We start from the raw sequence: 21,042 nt of genomic DNA on the forward strand, positions 1-21,042 counted from the left end.
TAAGACTATACAACATCCATGTGTTTGATAAACAACGGTCCTTTTCTTCTTTCCTCTTGTTCTAGTTAACCTAGCTTGTCACAACACCGCACACACTGGCACACGGCATCCTTAAACCTACTCTCCTTTATAACCCTTCAAAAGAGAAAAGAGCATTTTTACAACTGCATCTAAACTTTGTGACACGAGCCAACTTGGATCAAAGGTGATCAACTAACCACTAACAAAACCGCATGTAGACAGCAATAAACATCAGTACAGAGGCAGTCTTGTGGTACAGAAGATCAGTTTAATCAGATGAAATGGGAACCTACTGACAACTTCAGGAAGGTTTCAAGTCAGAATTTGGCTGGGATTCTGGTTAGACTACTTTGGAGCTCTGAGGAATCTAAACATGCAATAGACTGAACTTGCTCTTGAGCCAGCTTGCTGCACTGGTGTGGTGAGGGCTGAGTTAATGCAGCTTATACTACGCTATGCTTAAGTTCAAGTCTTTGCATCATGCCACAAGGACAGCAAAATGCACGTTTGGTATGTGGCTATACCAGCTTGTTTAGAACAAGTGCCGAGTTTTCAATACCTCACTGCAACATGGCACAGAATTGCTACGTCCTGCCTCCTACATACACTCCACCAGGGTTACTGGCAGGAACTTGTTTTGCATTGGGAATAACAGCACTTGAGCTAGCCCTTTGTTTTTTTGGTTTTGGGGTGATTGGTTGTTTGTATTTTTATTGTTGTTTTGGGTGGGGGTTTCCTCCCCCTCTTTTTCCTTTTTTTTTTTTTTTTTGATCACTAGAAACAGATTAAAGCAAAAAGGAGTTCTAAATCAGGAGTTGGACTTCCTTTGGGGCATTTTTTCCTCAAACTCTCCAGCTGCAGATTCTAAACATTGAATTATGACACTTATTTTGTTACATTTCCCCAAAAGTTTCAAATAAAAATAAAAAGGCTTGCACAAGAGATTATTTATTGGCTAGATCATGCAAAAGTGCTGTCCAAAAAAAATAAAAATCAGTGATCAAAATAAGCAGGGCATCTAAAGATAACAGTAAACTACTCTCTCCCTCTTCCTTCAAACCAAGATTTGCTCATGTTTAAGTGTTGTTCATGTAATACTTAAATATGCAAACTGACCACAAAAGGTCATTTAACTACAGACATATTTTTCAGCAGCTTGAGAAGGAAGAGCTTAACTTTTCAAAATAAGACTGAATACATAAAAGGTAAGATGGTACATGACTCCAAAGCAGAGTTTCAAATAAACCTTTTCAAACAGTAGTCTCTCAGATGTCATGGTTTACTGGGAGAAGAGGAAATTGAAGGTGTGTGTATATGAGAATAAAGAGGCTTCTATACACTTAGTAAACATGCACATACTGAGCAACCACAGAAATGCACTCCACAATCACAATGGAAGTTTTTACATGTCTTATGACCTTATTTAAGGCTTTTGGTATGAAATTAGAATTAATTTTAAATTCAGTATTTCTTACCCATTCTGAAGTCAATATATCCCTCTCCACCACTTATCACCAACATGGATTTTAAGGAACTCTGGTTGAAGGACTCTGGGGCTGGTTTATCACCCGTTAGCTCTGTTCCACCACTACCCTGTGGGCAAACCACCTGACCTGTATAAAAATATACAGAACACATTTTTATGCCCCATCTCACAGAATTAGACCACCTGTTAATTCGGTTGTTGGCTGACATACCTAATGCCTAATAATACACTTAACTTTGGATTCTATTATCTCTCTAACGAGCAGCAAAAAAAAAAAAAAAGCTAGCTATACTCTGCTTTCACCGCTCTCTAAAGAGATGAAATCAGATCAGCCCAATGCAAGTCAGAATTAAGTGCCTCTTGACAGAATTCACAGCACAGGCATGCAGATCTAGAGAATGATCTAGAGAATGACATTGAAACAGACTTAAGGACTTTTTTCAGACAACCGAAATGATTCAGCACGTCAGCCCATTAAGTAAACTTGTCATTTACTTCCAGCACACCATGTATATGCAGTTGGTGAGAGGGTAATTCCACCAGCACCACAGTTCCTAGAAAACTTAAGCTTTTTCAAACAAGATTCTTTCTTCTGGGCACTACTCCCTTAGTAGTTCTTCATTCCTGCAGGATGTCAGATTCTTAAATCAGACCTTGTGTCAGCTAGCAGTTGGTCACCTTCTCAGTAGGCAAGTACTCGGTTCCCACAGTACCTTTCTCCAGACAAAACAAAAAAGTCTTTTTTTTTTTTTTTTGGCCAGCCCCTTTTTTGCCCCACTAAACAGTGCTGCATTAATGAATCAGAAAAGTCTTGCAAAAAGTATTAAGTTTGTTTCCAAGGACACGATTTCATATACTTGCTATCTTCGCCTGAACTCTAGGCTTAAGAAGCAAAGGAGGAAAGAAAAACAACTTAATTTGAGGAATAACAATAAAAGCTCACCAGGTACTGCAACAAAGAATTTAACAGCATCACGGTGCCCATGGAAGCAAAGCTGTGCATGTGCCATTGAACAATATGGTATGAAGGTTCCTGGAGTCACTTTGTCACTATTCTCATCTCCATATACACGTATTACGCTCCCTGGACGGTTTCCGGAGCCTGCTGCTGCTTTATTAGCTGTAAAAGAAGAAAAGAACTGTTTTCTACTTGAAAGAACAAATTACAGAAATGGTTATTTGTTAAGAAACCTTATGGTACCATCTAAAAGCTAAAGCCAACTTAGATAAAAATGAAACAGGAGGGCAGCAATGCCAATTCAAGACAGAGCTGGAAAGAAAAAAGATTGCATGCTTCGTTATTTTAAGTACATCAGAAAATGGAGCAGGATTCTTATTAGTCTAGCATAATCACCAAATTTTAATATCCTACTTTTGGAAAATAAATAATTTGTGAAAGTTTTATATCTTTCATAGGAAATAAGTACCTCTGAATTTGCTCTTACTGAAATATGTTAATGTATATAACATAACTAAAGACACGTTCATTCCAACTAATCATAGGGTATCCCCTTGCAAGTGAAAAAACTAAAAATAGCCACCTGTGGGCATGAAGAAGCTACCATATTATAATTCTATGTCTAATTTTTACTGAGAAGTTTTAAAATGCATTAAAACAGAAAAGTACTCATGCTAGACATACAAGCCATCTCCATTCCAAAGGCTATCAGAGAAGTGAAGGAAACAGTGATTTATAACAAGACAGTAAACAATGTGGATTAATGACAAAGTTATAAGATATGGTATCACATTGGCTGGAAGAAAAACAAAGTCTGTATGAAAGTTCAGCTGCAACACAGGATGATATACTAAACTGCTGAGCAGATTGGTGGCCATTTAGCAAACATAAAACTGCTGCAATGCAGTAACTGCAAGTGGAAAAACATTTAGGAACATACAAAGGGTAAATCTATAGGGAGTGGAAAACAGCCTCAAAGTGGCTATTAGAAGCCTGAAAATAGATTTTTGTTCAGGATCTGCACTTACCCCTCAGCCCCAGTAAACGTCCCTGGTGGAGGATTACAGCTAAAGTGAGAAAGGAGGAAAGGGGAAATGGATAGGTACGACAGTAGAGGAGAAGGATTAATGAGAACCCACCATTCTTGTATTTTGGTTTTGATAAGATAGAGCTTAAAATAGCTCCTAAAACAGTAAATATCTAATTACAGAAGATTCAATATTACGTCAAAGAACAGCATCTTGTTATTAAAGTTTCAGTACAAAATGGACAACAAAAGCATTGTCACCTTCATGTGCTTTATTGCTATAGAGTTTATCATTGATTAGCAATGTTTCCCCTTTCTCTCTTTCCTTGGCAGGAAACTACCAAAGTAATATATAACTACTCTTGTTTTCAAGTGCCTTTTTGAAACAGTATCTGCAGATCTGGAAGGTGCCCTGCTAATGAGACCTAGGGAGCTGAGATATGCAATTGATTATGCACGGATGTGACCGCTGTTGAAACCCTGAATATTTATAACAAGGATTCTCAAACCCACAATCAAGCTATCCACAAATGGTTGTTCCATTTCACGAGCTACTAACAACACTGAAATTAAACCAAATAACTTTAATAGGGATTTTTTTTCCATGTCACCGCTGTTTTAAAACACACTCCTCTGGAAACATTAAATTAAGCTTGATGCAAATTAAGAGCTATAATTTATTAAAGCATGACTTAAGCTATTTCAAATTCCTTGATAGGAAACCTGTCCTTTCCTAGCAGACTCATGCAATGCAAAAAAAGACATTTATTGAATGGACAGACAATGTAATGGAACAGTATGAAAAACGCATGTATGTGCTGTTCAACAAAGCAGATACAACATGAAGACCTTTCACTGTTAAGTTACCCTAAAATCTACTCAACAGATTGCACTAATTTTGATACAAAACACAGTACAATTAAGACTACCAGTGCTACTTTTTATTTTCTGAAACTTCTGTCCATATGTTTTATTAGTCTTAGACAAGAATTGTTGTTTTGTTGTTTGCTTCAAGCAACCAATTTACAAATAAATTCTTCTGAAGCTTAACCTGTAACATTCATTTTGCCCTTGAACTGGAACATCACTTTCTCTCAGGGTTCAACTGCCCACGGCAGAGTACTTCACCCCCATCCCCAATTAGTTTCAGTCTACGACAAGCGTTTAGGGTCTGTCTTTAAGCAGATAGATGGATCTACAGTATTGGAATTTTACCTAGAAGTTGGTGTTCTATTTAGAGAAAGCATTTAGAACTCCCAGAGCTTTAAACACGTCCTTAGAAGCAGCTGATACTAGTGCTGTTCCAGTCCTTTATACAAACTTTGTGAAGAATTCTCAAAAGCTATAGCTAAATTGTACTGCAACAAAACCAACTTGCTCAAATCAAACAGAAAACCTATGCCAGTGATCATATGGCAATCATAACATTAAATACAACACCACAGCTCTCTCTTACAAGCAATCAACTCCTACAAACACTGCTAGTACTAAGGCTTCAAGGTGCCTCTTGCATTCAAGCCAGTCCACTTCAATTTAAAGCGCAATTTTGGAGATGGGATTTTTTGCTCAGAATTGTAACCATGGACACAGATTAGGTGCTAAAACCTGAAAAATTCAGACCTGGCAGTAAAATTTTCTGTCTGTTATCAAGCATCTGAATGACCTTAAAATTATTTTTGCAACTACAGCATATTGCACAGTGCTATTCATTTATATTTTACTTACTTTCTGTTAATGGAATGGAGATGATGACACCATTTCCTGTTCCTACCCATAAACGATTACAAGACACCATAAGAGCTGTGATTCTCACAAATGAGAATCCCAGTTTACCAGTACCTAAAAACAAAAAATGCTTTTCATCAAAAATTATGAGCAAGAATAATTTTACTTCCATAATATAATCTTAACTTCAACTCCCAACTCATGTTGACAAGTAATTCCCTCCCATTTCAAACAAATAAGGCAGAGGAGCACATCCAAGTTGTAAAGGTAAAATAAAAAGTTACAACATTTCTGTGAATAAAGTCATGAACCTATACAGAAAGAGATTAATGTGAACTGCGAGAAAGCACAAAAGATAAAACAACTGTACAATGCTGCACAATAAGTTATTTTGGGGCTTACAGAGCCATGGAAGCTTTTTTTTGTTGTTTTTCAAACAAAAGATGATGAGTTCAGTGTGAAATAGTTTCTTGCTTGTTAAAATAAATGGTACTGTTTCTTCAGGAAGTGAAGAAGTTTCAAAGACTATCACTAATGCTATGAGGGGATCAGAAGACAGCTGCCAAGCTAAGAGGAATGTATGCTACACTAGCCCCCCTTACACTGATGGCATAATAGTTAATTGTGAAGGATTTCCAAAGGCCTGATTACCTATATTTGTTATGTAGGTAGTCAAATTGCTCTTATATAAACTTTAATGAAAAATCAGAAGCCTTATTAGCTTCCACAGCAGTAGGAATTTGATATTTTGCACTTGTATTGGAAAAGAAACAGCATTTTCTGCAGAGAAGTACTGGGTTCTTCCCATTCAGACTAAAAGAGGCATCATTCTAGTAATAAAGAGGAAGGATTTTACTATATCTATTCATTCCTGTCCAAATACCATTTTTGTCAATAGTTCTGAGTTTCCAGGGACACTGTAGACACCTGGTAGAATCAGACTATACCAGAGACCTATTGGACAGACTTAGACTTCTACTTCCAAAATTAAGTTTTCACATCAAACAGGATTTGACTAGACTTCCACCCACCCATCCGGTTTGTTTGCAATGGGAATTGACTGGCTCATGACAGAAAATGAAAGCTCCAAACATAAAGAGGTGTAAGAATACTACAGTTTCTTATCAACTTACCTAGCATTTTGCTTACATAAGGTTCAATGTCCACATCCTGCAGATGCTGATACGTGTGCGCATGATAGAGACGCAGAGTAGAGTCCAAGCGAATAGACACCCATACCCCATCACCCACCCACGCCAGCTGTCTCACTTGGCTTTCTCTTCTTGGGTGTGCATCAAATGACTTCTACAAAAGATTGGATTTTAAATTAGAAAATGAAATAAAGAAGAGTACAAAGGACTTTTCTACTACTCAAACACTGTCAATATCAGCAATTTTCTCAAGTCATCTACTGCTCCCTGATTTGTGAGATTACTATCAAAAACATTGCTTAGCTTAGTGACAATTACCATATGATGCTGATAAAGTAATAATAATACAGGCCAATTCCCTGCCCTAAAGCATGATCTCAAAGACATAGTTTCCTACTACATTCTTATGTAAATAACATTCCCAGCCTACTCTGATTTCCATCTGTTTTATCCAGAGGCCATTTTGTGAGGTCCTCCAGACACTGCACAAGATACATATGCCCCAAAGGTGTTTTTCTTCCTAGTTTTGTCAAGCCTTGCTCTTGCATACAAGCTCATCCCTGCAGAATACACTTTATCCACCAGCAAAACAACTCAATTCCTTATTGTATGAATTCTTTCCTTTCAGGTTTCCCACAAATGTAACTTGTCACAAAGAATTTATGAATTGGGTGCTTAATATTTTCCAAAGAGCTAAGCAGTCACCCTGAAAGTCTGGTCCATATCTTAGACCAAGTACCAGAAGCTGAAGTACTAATATTGCTAAGAGCTTTCAGAAAACATAGCAGCTTCCTGTAGTTGCATACATAAAGCACTGCAGAAAACAGCTTACACACCTTACATAAACAAAACATTCCTTAACTGGTGAGAGAGTACATTCAAGATTAACACTTACAAACCTCTAAAGTGTTCAGACTCCAGAGAAGGTTAGAGGGGGGTGGAAAACATAATGAATATGTAAGTATGCATGAATGCAAAGAATGAGCTGGGAGCTAGCCTTACAAGTTCTGCAAGGATCTACAAGACATTTTCTAGTTTCTGGCCAGGTTGAAATGGAGAACTAAACTCCAAAATAATCACTTTCTACAAATAAAAGCCATCTTGTCATATGTTAAACTCTTTGAGAACAATGAAAACAACTTAAGAAAACTTAAAAATTTGTTTTAAGGAAGTAGTTGTCTGCCTATTTCTGTGATCGTGAATAAATAACTGTTCTCCAGAGTTACTCAGGAGTTTAAGCTGGAGCATGAGAAAGCATTAAAACATTTATTTGAAACACCATTTTAAACTTGCCTCTATTTTCATGGCCTTCGGTTGAACAACATAGATTTTGTTCCTGTAGCCACACCAGACTTTGTCATGTACCACTGTCATGCATCTTATAGAATGATGTGGCCGGCCCAGGTCTAAGAGGTGATAGTTTGTCAAATCCCACTGACCATCTTTAAAAACAGAAGCAAAATTAAAAAAATAGGTTCATATAAGTTTAAAAGTTAAAAGCACAAATATCTTAAGTTTCATTTCTTAAAAGCACTGTAATAATCTGGGTAAGTCAATACAAATTTATGTCTAAGCTCCGCATTAAAGAAAGCAGCTATTAGTTGTATGAACTACCAACATCCCAACTGCTACTTTGTTTTTATATAATAAGGTTGAACCATGACTCACATTTAAAACATGTCAAAACATTTTTAAAAACAGCAAGTTACCTACTGCTAAATGCTTTACTTGGATAGGCATCAGTATATATACACATAACAAGCAACTACCCACACAACGCTAGGCACTTGCTGCTTGACTATGCTGAGCATAGAAATGTTGGCCAGTGCTTTAAGACTTTTTTAAATACGCCATAAGAGTACTTAAGAGTTAAGTACTTTAACATGTGAAAGAGCATCTGTCAGCAGACAGCCAAGTAAATTATAAAGAAATGTAACTATGTGTTGTATAGGTACAGAGGCAGAGGATGCACAGAAGGTGGTATTAACAAAAGCAGTGGGCCAGAGGCTCTCACTTCATATACTGCATTCAACACTTCATTCACTCTGTAGTCCTTTAAGCAATAGAAAGGAACTTTCGAGTCAGAATCTGTGGTGGCAATTTCAAATAGAAGAACCTGGGTGTCTCAGAGCAGGAGGAAGAGAATAGGAGATTCCTAATTGCTACATTTAAAATTTCCCTGAACTTACACCAAGTGTTATGCTTGGTTAAAGTATTGAATATCTACATCAGACTCGAGATTGCAACTGAAATAAGAGTGATTTCTCAATACAATCTGCAAAATAGACATTGGGAGACCTTTTCAAAACACTGTTTAAAAAAGGCATATTTCTTTCAAAAAGTACTATTATAACTTCTCTGTTTCAAGACCTAACAGAATGCTTACCGACTCCTCTGTGAAATATTGCTAGTGTTCCATCAGCTAGTGCAACTAATACTATTCCTTTTACATGTCTGTTAAGAGAAAGGAGGTACAAGAATATAAAGTGTTAAACTGCATTTCTAAAAACGTTTAGAATTTACTTTAAACATACATTTTAGTATACTTTTTATAGTTGCATTAGCCTGAGTGTTTTGATTTCTACAATACCGCTCAACAGAGCAGACAGTAACAGTGACTCAAGATCTAGTTCAGATAGCTTCACGTACCAAGCTACAATGCTTGAAGGAAACATCAAGGATAACAACCTCTAACTGCTTTGAGTACGCAGCTACAAAGAAACTCAATATTTGAGTTACAGCATTTTCAATATATACAAGATCTCTTATTTTTCCTCACACCCTAAGCATTTTCCACTGCCCCCCCTCAAAGAATGTGTTCACTTAAGGCAGCTGACATTCCCAACAGCTAGGGAGGAAATAAAAATCTACTTCATATGTACTCGAATAAAAGTTAATTGTAATTTACATTACATTCTTTCAGGACTTACACAATACTGAGAATAGAATCTTTAAGTTTAATGGCATGAATACATTTCCTCCACTGGGCCACTGACGAATGAACATACAGGCTGCAAAGACAAATCAGGAAGGATTAAAAGGCATTAAGAAAGGTCTACCAGGCAGGAGAAAAAAACAGGTAAAACACCTATAACTGAAATCCACAATTAAAAAGAAAACAGGTTTTCACATTCCACTGAACACTGTATTAAGACTGAAAGAAAGCTATATTAGCAGGCAGAACAGTTTTTCCAGATGCCTAAAACATTACAAAGTCCCTTGTAGGCACATCTACAGTAAAAAAGGCAGTATTTTCTAGCATAATATAATATCGAATGGTAAGAACTACTAAACCATTCCTTTCACTACAAAAAGACTTTTCTATAGTTAAGTGTTATCTGCCAAAAAGAGCCTGCTAATCACTTACAAAACTTTGAGAGTTCTAATGCCCAAATGTAGCCAAGCATAAAACGTTTTGCCTCTAGACAGCTTTTGCAATTAATTTTGACTTGAGACAGTTACCAGCCTGTAGGGCCAAGAAGTACCTTTAAAATAATTTTTAAATGAATCTAAAAGATTATCATTTTCTTACCATCCGTTTTGTGTTCCAAGCCACATTGTCGGTAAAAGGCTACTCATTTTCTGTGCTTCTTCTCTCACTAGATCTTGCTCATTTGGCAATATTGCAACATCTTTATATAACTCTGAGTCAGTGCTAAAAAACACAGTTAAAATACATTGAATAAAGTGCACAGATTATTCAGAGTATAACATGGGTATTTACTTCATTGCTGTTGGCATCTACAGTTATTTGTAAGTATGTGAATGTTTAAAAAATAGTAACAGTACATAGAAGTATGTCAATCATACAAACAAACCTAATAAGAATGAATTTCTTAAAGTGGACATTTACTTATAAAAGGAAAGTTTAGGTTTCGTTCAAGCCTATTGGTCTTACTGATCTCTCCAGGGCAACGGCAGAAGAGTTGCAACATCAGAGGCAAGAGAAATACTTATAGAAAGGCTGAAACACCCTGAACTCCCAGTAATACAGTTGTGCCTGCATGCACAGGGGAAGATTTCAAACTTGCTATCATTTGAAATACTGTTTATTTTCAAGCTTCTCCACTGCTGTAATTACTCAGATTGATTATTCTCAGAAAGGAAACATATTTGAACAACCAATTGGCCAGGAGAAAATGACGGTTTCACATCAGAACAGGAAATTTCAATAGGCATTTCTAGATCAGTGCCATCAAGTCTGTAAGAGGAGTTAGTGACAAACTGGTAGACACCCACTACTGCATTCTGTAGGTGTGTGTACTCATGTCCTATGTATTTCACAGATAAAAGACTATACCACCTCATGCACGCAGAACATTTTATAACAAGACTACTTACATAAAGGTCAATATCCTCTACAAGGAAAAAGGTAGTACTTTTGTCACCTGTGATCCTGAAAACATAATATTTTTATTTTTAAATACATTTTAAGAGGTGTAAGCTTTGACTATGTACCTAGGCTGATACACTGGAGATGCCTCTGTTGTATTCTGTACTCCCAGCGGATCTGTAAAGACATGCTCTGTGTAGACTCCGGTTTGTGCAATATCAGCTGGGTCTTCTCCTGTCCCTGCATTTACTTCTGTTGCTTCTGTTGCCTCCTCTGCAGTTGGAATGTTGTCATCTGCTGAATTACTTTCAGTTGCAGTATCTGTGGAACAAAGACTTAAAGAACTGCAAGAGAATTCTGAACTGTTCAAAATAGCCAGAGTGTGATACTTAGAACATAAGTGAAGAGCTGTAACAACCAGACAATCACAATCCAAATGTCTCATCTAAAAAACCCTCCGATCAGAAACAGAGTAACCTACTGAAGTTTCAGTATCAACAAGATGTCAAATGCACTAAGTAAATGGTTTCACTTCAATCTCTATTAAGATTTCATAGGATAAAGCAAATATCCTTATCCTTTGGAGTCATCTGTCAAGACAAGATCAGTGTTTCAATACTGGACAACTTAATAATAAGTTCTTTAGACCAGGCATGAGACAGACTTCACTCAAAGGGAATTGAAAGAAGCAACTGTCTACACCCACTTGATACCACTTCCACAAAGTTTTCTGCTCCAAATATGCAACGCAAGCCAGATTTGTAAGCCATTTTCCATACAGTGCTTGTTTTTATGTCACCACCGTTTAAAGACATGCTATTATACTAAATAAACATGCACCATTTGTTCCTCAGCTGCACCTAATGGTGTTTTCCACCCCTGGGATATGTGTACAGTTTTCATACCTGACTGTTTATCTGCCATTGGTGAGCCACCATTTGCATCATGAGCTATAGGTGCTCCTGCAATACCCTCTGCAGTGCAGCCAACCACTGTTATTCCTCCAAGCAAGCTATCAGTTTCCGCAGAGCTGTTGCTAGTCATACTTCCACACAGAGATGACTTGTCCACTTGGCTGGGATCTGCTTCTTGAGACCCTTCTTCTCCTGCAGGATAGTCTGTTTCCCTTGCCCCTGAACAAGATTAAACTTGCATGTTTCTTGTGGGCAAAAAGGAGAGCCACTTTTGTACCGAATAACAAACTAATTCCACAAAACAGTGGCACTACAGCACGATTTGTAATATAGCAGACAAAAAACTTGGTACTAGTTACTGACATCTCTCTACCTTTGAGTTAATTTAGGTCAAGAGCCAATTCAAGAGTGGAACAGTATAGCAGAAATCCAATAGCTTTCCCTTTAACTAAACATTTCTTATTGCTGTGTTACAGAACTATTTTTAACACACTGATCTTCAATTTTCCCTTGCATAAGAAAAACTGAACAAGATGCGCTTAAAAAAAAGTAGGAGCTAAAATATCATAAGTCTTTACCTGGTACACTAGCAATACAAAGCACATGAGAATTGCAAACAATGAAACTGTCCAGAATATTTCCGGGTTGATTAGCATCAATAATAATAACTTTTGTAGCAGAATGTGTGCTAGTACAGATCCAAACTAGACTGGATAATTCTTCCTGATGTTTCAGCTCCTTCTGCTGGTCCTGAAGCAAAATAAAGGCATAGTAGACATGAACAACAGAAGGTAAAGAAATAAGAATAGAATTATTGCCGTTGATCTTACATTATCAACTACAGAAATATACTTATCGCATGCTTACATAGATTTAATGCCATTGTAAAGTTACAGTTACTGACTTGTCCTCTATGGAGTTTGAATATTAAAGAAAAACATTTTATTCTTGTATAAAAAGAACAAAATAGCTACAACTGCACAATTATACAGCTAAAAAGTATAATGCTACAAAACAATGCTATTTACATGCCAGCTACCATGTTTGCTATCACCAGCAATTGAGATGTCCCAATGCACTTCACACCAAAGTTTTAGTGTGATTTCCATTCATTGTGTTAAGTTCATAAACTCATGAAAACTAATGTATACTTCAGCATTCTAGTTTTTTCCTTCCCCTCCAAAACAGACAGTACTGGCATAAGCAGTGCATCATTTTAATGTAAAATTGCCTTGCTCCTCATTTACCAACAAGCTGACACAGAAAAAAAGGCAAAATATTTTAGTCTTTCATCTCAATATCCTAAATATCTTGGGTTGACAATTTCCTGAGAATAATCTATTACAAAAACTGATTACCAAATATATTATTAATCTACAGATATACAGTAAAAGGCATTTAACTATAAAAACTATTCAACATCCTTTATGGTGATCTTACCTTGAGCTCTTGGTCTAGTCTATCTAAGCTACTTTGAGATCCTGTGCGCTGCTTGTTGCCATCTGCATCTGTACCAGTCACATCGTTGTAAAATACGCTAGCACCAACAACAGACCCGCCATCTCGCGTTTTCCCTCCTGACAGGTTTACTCCCACAGCACACCACAGCTTGAAAGAAAAATAAATATTTCACTTAAATGTTAAACTAAAGAAAAATAAAGTACGCTAATATCAAAATTATGATCTTTCTGCAGTCCACTTTAAGGAATTCATTAACATTAAAGCTATGTATATTTCCACTGAAGCTTAAGTTCTGATTCATCTATGATTTATTACAACTTATAAAACTTGTTAAATTTATAAGCTTTATTACAGAAAATAATTAAATCTAAAGCAGAAAAAATAATCAAGCTATAGGTCATCCAAAGTACAGTCTTGTATAATACCTCCAAACATCCTACCTTCATAGAGGTATCCTTTTCATCTAAAGGTCTCAGGTAAACAGGTACAGGTAAGTTTTTCATCTTATTGTCACCTTGGCCACCATTTGCTACCTACGCAAAAAAAAAAAAAAAAATAATAATAATAATCAGAAAAACTTTCCCCTTTGAAGACATGTACAATCTTCATAATCAGTTGATTAGATTTTGTTAAACATGCTTAGTTTTGGTTTTATTTAAAACCACAAGACGACTGACTTTTAAATGTCAAATTTGAGAAGAGCAGAAATGCTGGAATCACTCAAACAGCTGTGAAATACCACTGTTCCCTAATCTCTTAGAATTTTACAGAACAAAGTTGTTACTGTTATATTTGAAAACATAAGCATAATACCTGTTTGTACTTCTGAGGTAAACTCCAGCCAAATGCTTGTACTCTACCATCCTCTTTCTGGACATGTGCTTTCACTTGGCGATACTGTTCTCTTTTCTGCTCTCTGCGTGAGGCTAAACTGGCTTCAGTTCTACAGAAGAATCATTATTAAAAAAACCTGTTACTTAGGCTCTTCAAAATTCTGTGTCTATTGAGTTTAATGGAAGTTCCAATGACAAGATCTCTGGAAGTATCAGATTATCAAACTTTTGCAACATCACCTGTATAACACCAGGCTTCCTGTAGGCTATTTTTAAGGGACCTGGGAAATACGCAGCAAAAATCAGGAAGTCTACCATCAGTATCTCTATTGTTAGTATTCTTAAAAAAAAAAGAGTAAGTGCATGGGTTATGCACTTCTACAGGAAGCTGTGAAGTTGTAAACCAAAATTATGTATTGCCAAAAAGATGTACATGAGAGAAAACAATACAGATAGCAGTTAGCCTAACTCATGTTGTATTTTTCTACTGAATTTCAAGTGATAGTATTCACACAGCTATTGCTTAGCTACGATGCTTGGGAATAAAAGTGTACTGAATGCTGCCTCCTGTGCCTAAATGCACTTTATGGAAGGCAGTGATATTTGCCAAACAAAACACTACTGCCAGCTACCCAGAATAATCATCCACCACTGAGTATTTCAGTTAGCACTATGTTGATTTCTTAAGTATCAACATTCACTTCAGGAGAACATTATACTTCACTTTGCAGCAATGCTGTTTATCTCAGAAGACTAAAAGAGTAATTACTTGATAGATCATATCTAGTATTATAAAACCAAAGCGTCTTACTCTTCACTGAGGAATTCAAAGGCTTTAGATTTGTCACTAGGTAATTGAGATAAGGTGCTGCTTCTTTTCTTGACTGATGGAGTAATATGTGACGTTGGAGCATTGTATTTAACATTGACAGGAGGTTCTGGTTTCTTAGCTGTATTGCTAGATGAACTGAAGAGCCTGCTAAAACTGGAGTAAGAAAAAAGGAAAAGAAGAAAGATAACAGTTAAGATTTTTAATATACATCCTGACTTTCCTGTGCAGGCAAAACACTACACATGCTAGCCTTCAAGCCAGTTAAGACTAAAACTGAAGCCCAACACAGCAGCTACTGCACACTCAGAAACACTCTGAAAGAACAGACACTGATGTCAGTATTAAAAATTCTTGAAGATTTACTACCCCGTTTGTTTATTAAATTTATTGGGATCTTCATCTTGAATGAAAGTCTATAAGAAACCAATAAAATTAGCATGTGAACATCACAGCTAGAAGACAGTCTTATGACGCATATTAGTTCATGCACAGTGCATTCTAAAAGCCCCACCGACTCCTAGGGTAGGAAACAGATTAGTTATCAGCAAACCACAACATTAAGAGGATTATTTGATAAATAACTTATTGTGAATAATACCATTTCAGATTTAAAGAGCTTCAGGTTAGAAAGGAAAACTTGACAGTCAACTAGACTTCACAGAGAAAAAGGAAGCTGAAATACAGACAATCCACACAAGCTATTCAAGTTTCTATTTTCATAATAAAAAAAGAATCCATTAAAATGTTCAGAACAAGTTCTGGTGCATAGTCAGCTAGGAAAATTACAGCACTTTGGCATTTAACTTCAAAGTGCACAGCCATTCATTAAGTGATGCAGCTTACGATATATTTTGTCTTCAAGAACAGTCTTACCGAGCTGGCATGCTAGGTAACAAGAGGAGAACAATTAAGATATCTCTATCTGCCAAAAGATAATTAGCTAACATATAAAAGTGTGCCAGCTAATTGGTTAGGGTCTTTTATTTATTTTGTCCGTGAGTTGTGTTTCAATACTTACAACTGCCAAATACTTGATCTCTTCTTTTCTTGCATGGCTGGATTTTCTCTTGATGCTCTACAAGAGACGAATTTTAAATTTACTGAGTAAGCATTAATAAAAAGGAAAGGAACACAGTGTTCAATTTATTTAAAAAAAATAGGGTAACAGATAGTGAAAGTATCAAAGCCTATTTCTTCACATTAGCATTTCTAACCAGAGCACAACATACAAATTCTCACAGGATGAAGCAACACAAACATTTACATTTATTTGCATTGCAAACAACTGGCAAGTGCTCTGCAGACAGAAAAGATAAGTCTGTATAACACTTTACAATGAAAACAGCTGGAAAGCAGAAGACTTTAAAATGCTTTTTAAGGTATTTTAATCATTGCCTTTATATTTTAAAAATATTGTTTTTCAACACATTAGTAAATAAATGATAAAGTGATTGCTCCTGAAGACACAAACAAACAGAGGTAAGACAAGAAGATTTCTACAAGAGAGAACAGCTACAAAAAAGCAAGCCATGGCTGCCTGGGAACACATATTTCTCTCTCAGACTCAAAGAGAAAATGGCTCACAGATATTAAAGACAATGACAAAAACAAATGTCACCATTGTACCTGACCAGCAGGCGGCAGCAAATGACACTTACTACTGGATATGGAACTGACTCAGGGGATGTGGCAAGAATTAATTGGGGCTGAGTTTTCTTTTTACATCATCCCTTCCAGACAACTCAGTGTTCAGAATGCAAATTAGACCAAACTGCATCCTTACTGGTTAATATTTAATAAACCTTGCAGTTTTCAAATTGTTCCCTCCTGATCTACCGAAGTTCTTACACGAGTTACACTCCATCTTGAAGAACTGTATTAGTATTTTGATATCTCAGCTGATAACTTGGCACACTTAAAGATTTGTGCATGCATACAGTATTTTTTTCCTGTACACCCAATTAATAGTAAGATTTCAAAGGTTTGTAATTGTTCTGAAGAACATGCATTTCTTCAAGGCATGCTTATTTTACATCACACGAAATAATACATTTTCACAAAGGTTTCATCAAAAAACCATTCTAACAAGGTAAGTTATATGCATGTAACATTAGAACAAACTTATTCAAAGACAAGTGGGGAGACAAGCAGCAGGTTGATTAAGGCCTCAGCCTACTGATCAGATCGCTCTGCAGTTGTTTTTTTTCCTTTAAAAAAAACTTGTGAAATCTAAGGAGCTCCAAAGATTTCAAGAGTCTTACCTTATCATCTCAGTCCATCGGACAGCTTCCTGAAGTTCCATCAACCTCTCTTTATACTGATTTCTTTCCATCAGAACACGAGCCATTTCAACACGAGTAAAACGCTTCCGCTGAGCGGTAGGGACATCACTCTGAACACACACACACACAAAAAAAAAATGAACAAAGGAGCACAGTACAGCACTGCAGAGTCAGCCTCTGCCTTCAGACAAAAGTCAGTTTAGGGCACAATTCCAGATTCCAAGTCACTGGGGCTTTGTAAAACTTTATTTTACCCAGTAGATTCTACCTTCACCTTCCTCTCCTCCCATCCTTTGTAATGTAGTTTAATCTAAATAAAAAGCAGTTCAAGAAGAAAGTGACATAATAACAGGCAGAGAGGAAAGAAGGAAAGCTAGAGATGGTAAGTTTACTTGTGCTCTTTAGGTCTTCTGTTTCCTTAATGTAGCGGAAGTTTTCTGCTATTACTTATTAAGCGATAAAGCTTAACTGCGCTCACTAAATACACATGGACTTCTAACATCCAATTCTGAATTATTTATACAAAATACAGATGCACACATACACCTACATCATCATCCTCTTTAGCTTTCTGTCTTGCTTCCTCTGCTTCTGCACGAGCTCTAAATACAAAATAAAAAATAGCTGCATTAGATACCACAATAATTTTTTCCTTCTTTTTCATAACCGTGGTATTTAACTTACTTTTTGAGCTCTTCTTCCAGTTCCTTATTCTTCTCTTCAAGCTTTTGCTTTGCTTGTTTTACAGCCTCCAGTTCACCTTGTAATACATCCTTCTCACAGGTCAATTCATCCACCTTTGCTATCAAATCATTCTTCACGACATTCAGTGCATTTCTACACAAACATTTAAAACACATCATTACAAGGATCGACTATGGTCTCATAGTTAAGTTAGCTTTATTTTTGAACTTGAAGATCCTCAAAATTTAAGTTTCTTACATAAAGCTACTATAAAAAGTTAGCTTTCTTCAACAGATTAAACCCTCCCACAAATCTCAAACACTGACAAAATACATTTGTACCACTGTATTTGAAAGAAGTAGAGATAACTCAGAACAGTTTGTTTACAGGTTGCATTCCTCAACAGGCCTCCAATGGATTAGATTCTACAGTTACAAGTGTGTTTCTAACAAAAGGTAGGAAGTTGATCTCATTAGGGCATAGCAATGCGTATCCTTACAGGGAAAAGTCATCTTTTGCTCACGAGGTCTTTAGTTTCTTGAGTACCCATTTAAGTTATGTATTTAGCCAGATCTACCTATAAATTAAAAATATTTATATGCCACCAATACTCTTACAAAAGAGCATATTTCAGATTTTCATGCATGAAGATACAAATTACTATTGATTTTTTAAATGAGAAGGAGAAAGGAAGACTGCCAGCCACCCATTTCACACAACTTGGTGTCACGTCTTCTGTCCTGATCATGTTACATACTACTATGGTGTAACTGAGTGGTCTCTGCACTTCTCTTACATGGGGTTTCACATCTACCTCTGTTCCACGTTAAAGTCGGAAAACATTCAGAGACTAATATAGGTCTCTATAGGAAGCATGCCAACAAATTAAGGACAAATGAGGTATATGGTTACTTTCAGGTACATTTTACACACTACATGTGTAAAATGTGCAGCTATGGAGAGCTCTGAGCAGGTATGCTTATTGTTTAACACTGAAGTGACAAGAGTCCAGCATTCTTTGATGACATTTATCTGAGGATTTATTTGGAAGCATAACAAAGTATCAGAGAAGGGCAGGAATTTTTTACATACACATTCACACTTACTTTGTCTCCAACAGTTGAGTGTTTTCCAAAATAAGGTTTTCTACCTCACGACCCATTCCTTTCCAAAGGAAACAAACACATAAGATTAGCAGATGAAATGGTTATTTTTACAAGCTATGTTTTACTTTTTGTCTAACAACAACTGAACATTAAGTATGTAGCTTGGCAGAGAACTGAGCTATCTGAAGTTTCAGGACCTACCTTCTACAATTAGCTTTCCCCTCCACCTTCTCAACCTGCCTTCAATTAAAGACTAATAGCACCCTTGGCTGACAGCAGGCTAGAGCTACCTCCACCTATTGTATACATTTTGAAGATGTTACAGTATTACTAATTAAAAAACAAAACAAAACAAAAGCATCATCGGGGAAGTACTACTCCATGAAAAGTTAAGTTTAAAATGCTTGTCTGTCTTTTATACCATGTAAGATTCAAAAGCATATAGATGATATATAAAACATGCTGAACAAAGCTCAGATTGCAAAAGCCCTGCAGACCTCCCCAGAGCAAATGATACCTTACCAAAGAAATTATGGTCTTTAAAGCCCATGCATTCCATGTAGAGCAAAAACAAGAACAAGAAATATTTCATGTAAGGTGTAGTATGGGTGAAGAGCAATAAAATATTTAGATTTATGAAATAAGAGTGAATTAAAACAAAGCCACCACCAATAATTTGAAGTGAAATGTGATGTGATTAGAAGCAGGATTTACATGGAAGATGTTAAAAAAAAGTTAGGCTCGTCACAACCATTTCTATTGGTTGGACCTCTTAAAAAAAAGAGTAATTTAATAGAAGTTCATCTTGGCTTCTGTGAAATAGTTTAGAAGCACAATACTTTGAAATGCTAAACCATTCAGTACAAGATTCAAAGAAATATGCTACTACAAAAAAGTAAACTTAGCTCTACATAACTAATTTAATATTATTTAAAATTCTGGAAATTAGTTTCTAACCCCCTAATGCTTGCATGCATAAAGTAGTCAGTTATAGTTTTTTTAAAAGCAACTTTTAGAAGAATAATCACTTTACATCTTATCCTGCACAGCAAAATTATTTTCCAATTAAACCTCCCACTGTTATCATATTGATGAAAATAGAAATTATGCTAATTCGAGGTCAACACAAGAAAGAAGTCTCTTAATGGTGGAGGCCTTTTAAAATATTCTATAAACACAACCTTTCAAGCAACTTTGATAGACTTAAAAGATATTTTGATAACAAAAAATGGTACTTAAATAGACATGCAAGTCAATTTCCTCTCTTGAAATTCCTCACTCTGAGTTTAGGATTAAAAATAAATGACATTTAATACTGAAGGAACTTGGATCACCTGAGGTTACTTTATCAATAACTACAGAAATTCCTTACACTACAGTCCAAGGGTTTTAATAAAACAGCTATTGCTTTTTATATGTTTCCAGTATGCATAGATAAAACTAGCTAGGATCACTTCCAACAGGTTTCAGGATCCTTTTTAATGCAAGAACAAAAACTAGAAAGCCAAGAGTGCAAAGGCAAAAAAAAAAGTTACCAAGCAGGGAAAAAATGCAGAGAATGTATTTTATGAGAGCAGCAGCCAAGAACGCCTAACTGTAGAAGCAACAGATTTCAAAGAATTTTTTTTTAAAAAAGAAGCATACACACCAGAATATTCCCCTGGGTATGCAGCCCAAGAGAAAACAGATTAGAGAATCCCAATTAACTATTTTTACAGATCTCAAAATTAAAAATAAATGGTCACAAAGTGGAGCCAAATGCTTGAAACACACCAACTATCCTGAATGTAGATGTGGCTTTTAAGCACCACAAAGTAGTTCAAATTATGGTTGTATTTGACTATAGAATCACCATGTAACTTAAACTATTAGATCACATTCTGCATAACATACATTTATAGCAGTATGTTCATTTTCCACATACTGGTATTTATAGCAGAGTGTATTACTGAAAATGCTAATGAAGACAGTAAAACCTTTGCTACATTATTCTAAAAAGTATATTATTTTTGCATATGGTAAAGTATGTATTATCAGAACACCCTGACAGAAATTGGATTTCTTTAAACAATTTGTCATTCAGATAAGAGACAGAAGTTGCTATATCTTAATATTTCTCCGGTACCTACATTTTTTTGCACGCAGAATGTGCCATTAGTTGTCCCTGTGACAGAGGGCAAGAGTTTTGGATGAAATATGTTCAGCAAGAATGGGATGGTCCTCACTGCT

At 36.1% G+C, this 21,042-nt stretch overlaps 1 protein-coding gene across 6 annotated transcripts in view; it reads right to left on the minus strand.

The window, feature by feature from the left end:
* The window catches only part of SPAG9 (sperm associated antigen 9), a 62,580-nt gene that overhangs the window by 4,101 nt on the left and 37,437 nt on the right, over positions 1–21,042 (minus strand). For 2 of the 6 annotated variants that reach the window (XM_082775219.1, XM_082775223.1), the window contains 21 exons: positions 18,814–18,871; positions 17,708–17,860; positions 17,574–17,625; positions 17,003–17,133; positions 15,760–15,816; positions 14,721–14,894; positions 13,890–14,019; positions 13,517–13,609; positions 13,056–13,223; positions 12,194–12,365; positions 11,607–11,834; positions 10,827–11,022; positions 9,901–10,023; positions 9,299–9,379; positions 8,755–8,822; positions 7,662–7,810; positions 6,351–6,522; positions 5,218–5,331; positions 3,494–3,532; positions 2,451–2,627; positions 1,497–1,634 (listed from right to left, as the gene is read on the minus strand). In XM_082775219.1, the coding sequence (XP_082631345.1) occupies positions 1,497–1,634; positions 2,451–2,627; positions 3,494–3,532; positions 5,218–5,331; positions 6,351–6,522; positions 7,662–7,810; positions 8,755–8,822; positions 9,299–9,379; positions 9,901–10,023; positions 10,827–11,022; positions 11,607–11,834; positions 12,194–12,365; positions 13,056–13,223; positions 13,517–13,609; positions 13,890–14,019; positions 14,721–14,894; positions 15,760–15,816; positions 17,003–17,133; positions 17,574–17,625; positions 17,708–17,860; positions 18,814–18,871 (2,673 nt within the window). Of the gene's footprint in view, positions 1–1,496; positions 1,635–2,450; positions 2,628–3,493; positions 3,533–5,217; positions 5,332–6,350; positions 6,523–7,661; positions 7,811–8,754; positions 8,823–9,298; positions 9,380–9,900; positions 10,024–10,826; positions 11,023–11,606; positions 11,835–12,193; positions 12,366–13,055; positions 13,224–13,516; positions 13,610–13,889; positions 14,020–14,720; positions 14,895–15,759; positions 15,817–17,002; positions 17,134–17,567; positions 17,626–17,707; positions 17,861–18,813; positions 18,872–21,042 lie in introns of all 6 variants that reach the window. The other 4 variants (XM_082775218.1, XM_082775222.1, XM_082775221.1 and 1 more) reach the window with 4 other exon arrangements.

This window comes from Aythya marila, assembly GCF_965140915.1.
Source record: "Aythya marila genome assembly, chromosome: 18".
Taxonomy (NCBI): Eukaryota; Metazoa; Chordata; class Aves; order Anseriformes; family Anatidae; genus Aythya; species Aythya marila.